Below are 11954 nucleotides of genomic sequence, written 5' to 3' on the forward strand. Positions count from 1 at the left end.
TTCTCTCTCTCTCTATATGTGTAGTAAATGACCAATAATATTAGTATTAAATAATTAAAACTATTAATACATAATTAATGATTTTTAATGAAGCAATTTTATCACAATATCTGTTTAAAGAAAAGTTAGGAAAATTCATTCCTTATTAATTAGATAATTTTATAAAATTATAAATATGAAAATAAGAAATAATATATTTAAAGAAACATAAATAAATTTAGCTAAAAAAATAGAAGAAGATAAATATTATAAGAGAAATGTAAGATCTATTAGTAATTAAAAGTATTTTTTATTAGTAAATAAACTTATTTTTATAAAATCATGTGTGAAAAAGAATTTGAGAAAAAAGATAAAAAATCAATGAGCATTTAGGATGCAAGGGAGGAACTATTCTGTGAACTGTGTGTATATCTATATCTTATACACCGTATTTCTAAACTCTATTAAAAAATATTCAAACTCAATACTTTTTTTTATAGGGAAAACTTCAAATACCTCCCTATGGTTTTGCACTTTCTCACTTTAGTACCTTGTGGTTTAAAGTGCATCAAGTTAGTATCCTGTAGTTTTGCACTTTCTCGCTTTAGTATCTTGTGGTTTAAAGTGTATTAAGTTATTACTCTGTGGTTTCATTTTTGTATCAAGTTAGTACCCTGTGATTTTATTTTTCTCTTTTTACTATCCATTTCGGGGTTTTTTTTTTTCGTTAAATCAGTAACAAAGTTAAAACTGAAGGGTACTAAAATGAATATTCGATAAACCTAGGTAAGGTATCTGAAGTTTTTTGTATATAATTTAACGAAATATTAAACCACATGGTACTGAAGTGTAAAAGTGCGAAATCACATAGTACTAACTTGATACACTTTAAACTACAGGATACTAAGGTGAGAAAGTGTGAAACCACAAGGAGGTATTTGAAGTTTTTTTTTATTTTATATATAGGCTTTGCATATAATATACATTGAATCTCTCAAATAATTAACTTTGATTTTACTATCTATAAAATATAATGAATCCTCATGGATTTCAAGCCCTCTCCGCAATTCATGAAAAAAGTGGGCCCCTCCCCTCTCTGAACCTGTAATTATTCTCTTACTTAGTAGAGCCTAATTCTCTCTCTTCTTAATTAGGATCGCGCGGGTACCTACACTAGTATTTATTTATTTATTATTAAAAAAAATTAGTTTAGTTTATGTGATATGCTAATAAACCCAGTATAGGTAATAATTTTCATGTTTAAATAGTGGGAGAGAGCTGAGGAGAATTGAAGTGGGATTGACAGGTGGCTAAAAAACTCTCTTTTCATAGATGTAATAAAATAATATAGATAGAAGATAGTCTATGAATTAAGTGCACATAACCATCTAATGCCCACATTTGAATTCAACTGTTACATTATACAACTACAGTAACCAATGAAGTCCTAAAACAATTTTACACAACAGTTTTTGAAGTGGATTTAATGTCTATAAATAAAAAATGTATCCAGTCACAACAAGATTTTCTTTTCCTTATATATGAATCAATTGTACACAATGAGAGCAGCTCTCTGCAGGGATAAATGCAGCATTGCTTATTTATCAGTACAGAGACATATCAAATCTTACAACAATTGAGATTCCTTTCTCCTTTCTGTGGGGGTATAGTTTCCTATTTCGAAATGGACTTAGAATGAAAAGCTGGAAGGCCGACATGTTTCGCTGCCCGGAGTTAGTAAAATCACAGCTTTCGCTGAGAAACAATGCTTCAAAATCTGTAGCCAGGATCGACGTCCATCGCCCATGCGAATTTCGCAAGAAGTGATTTGTTGAATATCTAAAAAGCAACCCCCAAAAAAGCAACAGATAACCGGTAAGCAAGATCAAGTCTCGAGGCAATATTCTCCAGAAAAAAACGAATAGCGAAAAATTAAAATCAAAGCACCAACTATTGAGTACAAAGGTGATTATGATATCTGTAATGCGTGTCGGTTTTGCCCAAACACCATATATCACATGGTTCCAGGTATTTTTCCTACGCATCGAGGAAAATGAAAAGCATAGTGTTACCAAACTTAGTTGCGGCGTACTATGTGTTATTTGTTAATTCACACGACTGGTGCGACTATATCTAATCATATAATATAACAAAGTCGTGGCAATATATCACCAACTAGAAACTTCTATTTCTTCATTTGTTTGGTGGACATTTAAACGGCTCTAAAATTCATAAAATTTTGATTCCTGGGGATGTTAGAAGTTCTAAATCATGATCAGTAGATAAGATGCCGGATACTTTCAAGGTAGCAAACGGCCCAAAACAAAGTCTCCAATTTCTCACCACAAAAAGAGACAGGAGGAGAAAGGAGGTGATAGTTCTTTTTCGAAAATACCTTCTCGATGGGAACTTCATGGCGCTTGCACCACGCAACAGAAATTCTAGGATCGAGGTAATTAATCTTAGACGTCCCCAGCGCCACCGTCTTTAAATCCTCTTTTATCTTTTTATCTATCTCCATCTTCTCTATTTTCACTTCAGTCTGAGAAAGCTTCTTCTCTATCCTGCAAGTTAGTTTGTATGGGATTTAGTCACATTCTCTTTGATTTCCAAAAGCCAATTTTGAATCAAAAGAATAGTTTAGTACGCGTCAGGTGACAAGTTCTTCTTTGGCGTCCCTTCCTTGTCTTTAAGTGGAGGCTTCCCTTTCCTCGCCCTACTCAAATCAACCTTCAGTTCCTCTCTGAGGGCCTATCAACATTATAATAAACAGGCGTATGGTATAATTGCTAGACAAGAAAATAACAATAAATTCAATTAGTTGGATGCTTAAAATGAAACAAACCTTTAGGTCGTTGATTTTTTCATTCAACTTAGACATCTGGGATTCATGGGACTTTGAGACGCTGCGCTGATGGTTGCATATTATAGCTACCTGTTTTTAAAAAGAGTACAAGCCCAAAAAAATAAAAAATACCTGTTTTTAAAAAGAGTACAAGCCAAAAGAATCAAAAATCGCATAACAAAATTAGTGGCTTTACATACGTATCCTGAAAAATCACTTAAGAGAGCAGTTTCTTGTAAAAATACTGCTATTTTAAGTTCGGAAGACTGGAATTCATGGGAGGAGTATTTTAGTATATACGAGGGTGATACGCATGAGAAACTAACGTTTTCTAGACAGCATAAATCAGAATTTTAGATTTTGCAGGGGTATATCTGTAAATAGATAATTTTGCAAGAGAATTTTATGTAAACGGCTCTAAAAATTTAAATTTGCACTTGTTAGGCCAAAGAGTCCTTACCTCTTTGTTTGCATGCTGATAAACAGCGATCTTTTCTGGGAGAGTGCCTTCCTTGGTTTCTTTGTTCAACTGCCATGACAAGCCACAATTTCAACTGACAAGGAATGTATTTCTAAGTATCTATTTACCAACTATGCATCTATTTGCTAAATGAGTAATAACCGTCAAGGGTTGTATCTTTACACATGACGATAATGGTAAAACACAAGGGTATGAATAAACTAGGCGTAAAGTTACACAAACACAGTAATTGAGTTTTAAACAGAGAACTGAACTCATCTGAAACAGTGATGAATTGAAACAGCAAGTTTACGAACTACTTGACTAATTATATCATCTGCAATCACTTGAAGGAAAGGTATTTCTCAAACCAATCAACTGAGGATATATTTAATAAGAGACCCAATAGGACTTCGTCTCCTATGGCTCAAGAAGAAACTCACAAAAACCGGATTCAACCAATATGTAATAGGACTATGAGCTTTTATCTTTCCTCTGGAAACAAGAGAAAAAAAATAAAGAGGTTCAACACAAATCAGATATCGCTTTTCCATCTGGCTTCATCTACGCATACTGTTGCCTGCAGCTGCTGTCAAATAGCAGAACGTATAACGAATGTAAGGGCTCGCTCGGTATCATTGCAGTCCGTTTGCAAATTCTATATACTTGGACATGCTGACGATTGGACTTCTCTGCTCTGTCATTCTTTGTAGCAGAATGGTATCTTCTTCCAAAAATACAAAGTAAAAAAGAGTTACTAGAATGTGTTTTCTTTTTTATCTTTTATCTTTTTTTTTATGGTACTCAAACAAGCTGCATCAATGGCTGCAATCTATGTGCCATCTGCCTGCAAACTCCATCGCATACAATTTGTGTTTGAGAAAACAAAAATAAAAGGCAACAGTGCCAGACAAGCCCAAGAATTTGATGTTTGTTCTATTCTTTTTGAGATTTTTAAAAAAAAGGGGAAAAAGGGAATCTTGGATGGTTCAACAGTTAAATCGAGCTAATTACAAGTAGAAAAGGAAAAGAATGGTCAACTCGCAAATAGACATTGATATCAAACAATATGAATGCATGCGAGGACGAGAGAGAGAGAGAGCGAGCTTACTATGTTATCCAGAGTAATGGAAGCATTATAAGTACGAAACACTTTTGCAGTTAGACCAGGCATAAGTTCCTTCAGATGAGCATTAAGTTTACTTGTATCAAGCAAATCAAAGAGATCATCCCCGATGCTTTTTCTTTTTCCATCGCTTTTCTTCGCTAATGAATTGCAAGCCATGATCAGAAAGTAAAATCTCACATAAGAACCAAATAAAAAAGAGAGGCTTTCACAATACATTTCTGGAAAACTATCTTATTTACTATTTATGTATATACCTGGTAAAGTTCTAATCTTCATAAATCTACAAACTGAAGTTTCTTTCAAATAACACATAGTAAGTTAAGGGTCATCAAGTTCATGGCAGAAGTCGGTTTTGTATTAGATGAAGTTTTCTAGAAAGGCATATTATTGTTAAGTACAAAGATAGTAAGAAAGTAAGATTTTGAAGGGCATAAATGAAAGTTCAGATTTAGCCCAGATATAATATATGTAAATCGAAAATCTTGCAGGGGAATATATGTAAATTTTGCAAAAAATAAACAGGCGAAAATATATGTTCACCAGTGCGGAACTCCTCGATTGCTTTGTATACAGGTAATTCGACCTCCACTGTATTAAAATATCTGATTGAATCTTTACCAAGGAAGTCAAACTGAAAAATTTTAAAAAGGAAATGAAAAGAAAGAAAAAGCAAGTGTTACAATATCCACTAAATGGTTGTTCCAAGAAAGCATATACAGAGAAGTTTGTTTACTTGTAACTTATTTGGAGGAACACAAACAACATTCTCCACTTTCAGAGTACAGCAACCAACAGTGTCCGCCTCATCATCATCCTGCAGAGAAACAACCCATAACGTCCATTAACAACTTGCTAAAAACTTTTAAGTTGAAATGTTGAATATACATATCCATGGAAAATTATCTACTGCCATACATACCCACGTTAAATCTTTTTTTTTTTATGTATGCCCGTGAAAAGCTTTTTCTTAAGTATGTTCCCTTGTTCTTACAAAGAACACTCCATATTTCAGATACAATTAATGGCAAATGCAAATCTACTTTGCCTTTGAATTGGCTAGCTCCCCAACTTATGGCAAGGCTAGTTTCGTAAGAATGCACTTTTAAGGGATATATCTGACGGTTCACATTTTTGGAGGTATTACTTTAACAGTAAAACAACTGGTTTGTATTGCGTTGTCAGATATCTCAGCATGGATAGAATTGTCCATCGAGTCATTTGAAAGAAGCAAACATACAAGAGACTGACAAATGACACGAGAATAAGATAGACATTACAATTAAGCAGAATCAAAGGCACAGTGAATATACAACCTTTTCGTTCCCCGCCCTAAGGGCAAGCTTATCAATAAGGTAAGTCGCCACCGCTATCTGCCTCTTTGTTGCATCTCTGCTGGTAAAATCCCTTGTATAATTTTCACGAATAGTATGTATGTAGTCCTGCAGAACGAGTAGTAGAAAAAAAGAACCAAATTACAACAGTTAAACAAAAGTCGAGCAAAGTTTTATTACTGCAGTTAATTACCTTCAATAGCCTAGCCTTCTCATATTTCTCTTTGTCACTTTGCCCTTTCAATGAGCTGCTCGCAGCCAAAAACACATACTTGAACTCCCTTGAATTTATTGGATCAGGCCAGAATGCTAGCCATGTGACAGTATTGTCGTGTTTTATTTCTTTCCACCTGCAAAAATATGACCAAAGCTAAGCTCATAGTTCCTCTATTTCTTAGCTTCCAAAGAAACTTCTCTACTCCACAAAATGCACGCTTCCATGAACCAGGTCGTGATTGACAGAGTCTGAATCTTCTGTTGTGGAGCAAAGGCCAAAATAAGTTCTCGATCGCCAAAAGCAGAAGCTCCAATTTGCATCTTCTGTTTTTGTTGCAATCAGAAGCTGGTGGATTTTTTCATTTGTGCTTCTTCAAACAGCTCATCTTATATAGGACTTATATTGAAGCTCCAGCATGGCCAAATAGGCCAACAGCTATATATTGTAGATTTTTACCAACTTCCATTTTAATTATACAGTACCTTTCACCAAGTATGGGACACTCTGGAATTGGAGCATCTTTTCCAATATTTATTGTGATATCACTTGGCCGAATTCGTCGCTTCAGTTTTCCCATCTACCATTTGATTTAAGCCAAAAGAAAACAAAAGTCAGAAAAAGTACAATAGCTAGGAGGATTTTTTTTTTTTAATATCCTCACAGCCATCTGTTAAAATATATATATTGAATTTCCATATAGACAACTGGAAAGTGCAGTTTCTTAGGAAAAGAAAATGATCTTAAGCTGGCGAGTTATTGATTTCATGGGGAGTTTTTAAGGAGGGAAATTTTCAAAAATAGAAGGGCATATATGTAAGAAGTTTGTAAGGGAAGATATGAAAATTCAGATTTCGCAGGGATACGTATGTATCTATACAAATGGATCATGTTGTAGGGGTATATATGTGAAAATCTCCAAATGATTAAATAAAATATTATTAATCTCCCATATTAGACTTGTTATCACAAATTAATAAGTACTGTATTTCAAACCTTCGGATGCTCTCCACGGCCTCGGAATAACCCAGGCGGTTCGACTCGGAAATTGCCAACCTGCAAAGGGTGTAATGAGTCTGTTTTCAGCATAATACATCGTGGAAATTTCACTAATCTATACTAATTATCCAAGATGAAAATGAAACCAATACAATCTAGAATAAGTTAGACTATAACACGGACTATGAGTAACATTAAACTAAATTCAAGCAAAAAGGTAAAAGAAGCCTGAATAAAGTTAATTCAAAGTAACCTTCTCTTTGACGCCATCAACAATAGCCCACATGTACTTCTCCTCTTTCTTCAGTTTCTCCTCCTTTAAGGCCTTCTTCTCCTATATGCAAAATAAAATTATAGATTCCAAATAAGTGTTGATTTGACATAACTGTTGCACACCATGTCAGGAAAAATAAAGAGCAGGTAGCAAGGAAAAGTCAAAAAAAAAAAAAAAAAAAAAAAAAAAACTAAATATGAGCTCGTACTCTAACAATCATTTAAAACATAAGTAACAGCAAGAGATAGAGACTTCATGGACAGAGATGAGTATTTTCAGAAATTCTCAGCCAAACTACTGGACATCAAATTGAGTGCATGGTGTTAATGATAGATACTACGATTTGTCACCAGGAACTTAATGTCAAGACATTTGGGTTGCTTCATTTGCAATTTGCTGGCATAACAAGAATGAACTATAGCTCCTTCCCCAAACAATGAAAAGAAAAGGAGCTGGTGAAATAACCACAATAACAGCTAAAAAGTACATTGATGATTAACCAACAAAAGAGTTGAAAATGAGCCGCCATATTGTTCTTGCCACTGACTTATCAGTGTATCTGTACTTTAAGTTCTACAACTTTCATCATCAACCACTAGCGGTATAGTTAACATGACCAAAAATAAGAAGTTTCGGACATGTAACCACATAAACCTCAATAATAGATCAAGGTTGTGGTTGACGTATTGTGACTTACCTCTGAACTCATCTGTTTCTTCTTCTCCTTCTCCCGGAGATGCCATTCATAGATTGGGGTGAAATCACAAAGCTCAAATTTCTTAATAACATGATTTTTACCCAGAATTTGTCTCCAGTCATTCCAAAAGTTCTCTATAAATTTTGGCTTGGTGGCGTAATCGGTGTCTTTCATTACAGCAAACATTGTTGCAACCTGCAAAAGAAAAGTGCAGTTGAGAAGAGTTTTTCAAGATATATCTCTTTCTAGAAGAAAAAAATATCCTGTTTGCCCCGACTTCCTAGCATATTTTCACTACTACAAAAAGTAGAAGCTAAGAGGCCAAGCATTTAGCTAACAAATAGATCGTAGCCTTTGCTGCTATGGGAAGCTAAAACTTGAGCTTCTAAGATCCAACATACAGAAGCTCCAATTTGAAGCTTCTGCCTCCGTACAACCGTAAGTTGTAGGGGAGATTTTGATGAAAAGTTAGCAGTACATCTTTGAACAGCTCAGCACTTCAACATAAAACTCCATTGGCCATACAGGTTCTACAGAACAAAAGATCAAAAGAAAGAGCATCATCCATCAAGAAACAAAAGAAAGAAAAGTGAAGGTTCGAATGTATTCAAAAACCCCTTAACTATAGGTCATTTTGAAAAAAGACCCAGTTTCTTTTGTTTTGATTTGAGTTATTTCTATCAATTCATTTGGCAATCCCATAAAAATTAATGGCTCCATTAGCTATCAACCATTACTTGTTAACGCTATAAGCAATTCCATCAGTTGAAAAGCAGGTCAAGCCATTAAATTTATAAAAATGGCCATTAAAATTAATAAGATCGTCAATTCAACTAACAAAAATATCTCAAATCAAAAGTAGTAATACTTGAGGGGATCTCTATTCAAAAAGTAAAAAAGTTAAGTTCGGAGATCTATTTACAAATGGCCGGACCTAAAGCAACACAGAGAGAACTGCAAAACTCACCTCTTCTTGTTCCGGAGTTAAATCAACAGGCTGTCCATTGTAGAGCATTTTGACCCCATGAGGCGCATACGGAGGAGGAAAAATAACCCCATTGTGCTCCAAAGTAGTCCATTTCTTTCCTCCACCAGAGCCAGGTGGGACCTTTAACCTCTTCGAGAATTGAGAATTTTTAAATGATTTCTTCATTTTCTTCCAATCTTTTTTGAAAGATGAGGTCGGTTTCTTTATTATCTTATTAGAAGATGGTTTTCTTTCGGAAGATTGAGAATTTTTCAGCCTTTGAGAAAGTGGTATGTCATCATCATCATCCTCTGTTTTTAATTCCTCTTTCACTGAGCCTTCATCCTTGACCTTTACAGACGCTGAAGAATTAAAAATTTTTGGCTTCTTTATTGAAGGACCAATCGAACTATTAGAGTCGCCAAGTGGGCGCTTGTTTAGGCCTTTTGTGAACCCTAGATCACTACTACTTTCCTTCTTTATGGAAGCATTTGGTGCAACCTTAGAAGCTGAAGTGGATTTCAAAGGAAGTCTAGAAAGAAGAGGTTTATCATCTTCTGAATCATCAGAATACTCTTTCTTGCTACCTTTCTCTGTAACAGCTGGTAAAGATTTGGAACTCAATGGTCTATTATCATCAGAATCATATGAAAATTCACTTTTACTGTCCAGAATTGCTCTTTCCACAAGCATGGAATTGCTTTTTTGCGACGCTGCCGAAGCTGAATTAAGTCTATAAGTTAATGGTTTATCATCATCCGAATCATCTGTATTTTCAGCTTCAGAATGAGGCCTTTGTAGATGTGTGCTCTTTACATTACTAACAGGTACCGAAGCTCTAGAAACTAAGCTTGTTGACCTAGGGTTTTGGTTAGATATTTTCACAGCAGAAATCGCCTTATTCTTTTGCGAGTTTGAATTCTCGCCATTAGAAGAATGTTTATTAGAAGTAGTCCTTCCCAAAGAGGAATTATAGTGGTTCTGAGAAGCGGGCTTCTTCAAAGAAGAGTTTATCTGACCATTTTTAGATGAGCTTGGCCTTTTAAAAATAGCAGGCCCATCTTCATCTTCATCGTTGTCATAAGGAACCGGACTGATACAACCATTAACAGCCATTATTTTTCCCCGCTGTCATTAAAAAATTCAAAAAATAATTCAAATTCCACACGCAAAGACGATGAAATTAGTTAAAATTGAGATGAAATGCAACACAAATGAGAATGTTACTTTCAAGAAATTCATTCTAAAATGAAAAACTGCAACTAAGACAAAAGTCTGAGTATATTTAATTAGATAAACTAAAATAATTCACCGCTCAAAGCGCATGGCATTTTAGAAGGGAGAAAGAGTCTTTTAGGCATGGAAGTGGAGATTATCCAAGATGGTTCAGCTACCATTAAACGCATAAGTTTACTAGTCATGGAATGAGAATTGCAACATGATCGTATGCACGGTACTCCATATTCGAAAGTTTGAACTAGAAGCTCATCGATCACAACAAAATTGAACTATAAAAGTTGATATCTTTGAATTGAAGAACCCAAATAAACAGTTATACATAAGAAATTTTATCCTCTAGACAATATACTGATAAATTTACCATAAACAATTTCTTCCACTGTTCATCAGTTTGATTATAACCTACTAAAAAATGAGCAAAATGACATTTGTTATTTTTACTTGCTTGTAACATCATAGAACCCCATGCATTTGCAAATATAGAATTCTCTTCGAGTATAGCATAATTGTGGATATTCAGAGATGACTTATTATTCTCACTGGATTGTGCAGTGTAGTGTCTCATCTAATTCAATCATTAGAACTCCGAAACATGCTACAATACCACAAATTTATCGTTCATCAACCCCCATAAACAAACTATCACAATCCAATCAAACAATTCATCAATCTAGAACATAAATGCTATAGAAATCCCTACAATCAGCTGAACGAAATCCAAAAATTTAGGGCTGTAAAGAGAAAATTTAGATTGAAGCATCGAAAATTCAAAGAGAAGCCCAATCAAACCAAAAAAAATGATCAAGAAAACTCACGCGTTTGCGCAATCAACAACGTTAGAACTTAAGATCGGGAACAATTAGTGCAATCGAAGGGGGATTCGGATACGATTGACACAACATCGATCGAGATAAGAGTCATAGAGATAGAGACAGCGAGAGGAGGTGATTTCACCATCGATTGAGAGAGATTGAGAGCAAGAGACCTCACCGGAGGCTGCTGCTGCGGCGGCGACGACGCGGCGGAGGGAGCGGCTGCGGCGGCGGCGGCGGCGGAGGCGGAGGCGGCGAGGCGAAGTGGGGGTAGAGAGAGGGAGGGAGATAAAAATTTAGGCTCCTCAATTTCGCCTTTTTTTTTTAATAATGGATTTTTTTTTCTATTTTATTTTGTGTGTGTTGTATATATATATATATATATAATAATAATGACTCTTTGCGGATTACGTACGGGATAACCCAAAAAGCAAATTAGGTTTGGGCGGGTCGTAAACGGGTCGGATGTGAACCCGATAACCCAAAAGGCAAATTAGGTTGGGCGGGTCGTAAATGGGTCGGATGTGAACCCGATATGGAGTTGTTCTCTACCATAGATTTTTTTTTTTTTTTTTGGGCGGGGGTAAACTTCAAATTGCCCTCTTTGTGATTCAAAATTTACACTTTAGACCTCTTTCTTTACAAAAAAATTAATCCGAATAAATATCCATTCCGTCCGGATTCAACTTCCAATCCGGTCTCCTAGGCCGGATTGGAAAAATAGGTGATTGGGGGTAGGGATGTCAATGGCTATGAATATCCGAAATTTTATCCGAACTCGAATCCGAATGAAATGGATATATCCGATGGATATAAAAAATAGAAATCCGACGGATATGGATTCAGATATGTATTTTGATTGTACCCGACCGAACCGAACCCGAATTTATTTTGTATTATATAATATATTATATATATATATAATATATATATATATAATATATATAATATATATAATATATATATATATATATATAAAAATTTGATGTTATATTGAATTTGTATTTT

At 34.9% G+C, this 11954-nt stretch overlaps 1 protein-coding gene across 2 annotated transcripts; it reads right to left on the reverse strand.

The window, feature by feature from the left end:
• Positions 1449-11174, reverse strand: LOC109725642 (DNA topoisomerase 1 alpha-like). Of its 2 annotated transcripts, XM_020254897.1 has the most exons (16): positions 11125-11174; positions 8896-10023; positions 7929-8123; positions 7211-7291; positions 6955-7014; positions 6444-6538; positions 5938-6094; positions 5727-5852; positions 5147-5227; positions 4954-5044; positions 4396-4550; positions 3285-3353; positions 2825-2914; positions 2627-2730; positions 2375-2543; positions 1449-1818 (listed from the first exon to the last, which is right to left on the reverse strand). In XM_020254897.1, the coding sequence occupies exons 2-16, from the start codon at positions 10009-10011 to the stop codon at positions 1750-1752; spliced, it is 2658 nt and encodes an 885-aa protein (XP_020110486.1). In that variant the 5' UTR covers positions 10012-10023; positions 11125-11174; the 3' UTR covers positions 1449-1749. The 2 variants fall into 2 exon arrangements, with proteins under 2 accessions (XP_020110486.1, XP_020110487.1); XM_020254898.1 differs by lacking the exons at positions 1449-1818; positions 2375-2543; positions 2627-2730 and having other exon boundaries at positions 2845-2914; positions 3285-3378.

The sequence above is a fragment of the Ananas comosus genome, linkage group 20 (genome assembly GCF_001540865.1).
Source record: "Ananas comosus cultivar F153 linkage group 20, ASM154086v1, whole genome shotgun sequence".
Taxonomy (NCBI): Eukaryota; Viridiplantae; Streptophyta; class Magnoliopsida; order Poales; family Bromeliaceae; genus Ananas; species Ananas comosus.

Coding starts and splice junctions, on each gene's coding strand:
- LOC109725642 (XM_020254897.1), bottom strand. CDS start 10,011: ATGGCTGTTAATGGTTGTATCAGTCCGGTTCCTTATGACAACGATGAA. Junction 7,292..7,928: donor AGAAACAGATGAGTTCAGAG/GTAAGTCACAAT, acceptor TTTTGCATATAG/GAGAAGAAGGCCTTAAAGGA. Junction 2,915..3,284: donor ATCAGCATGCAAACAAAGAG/GTAAGGACTCTT, acceptor TTTTAAAAACAG/GTAGCTATAATATGCAACCA.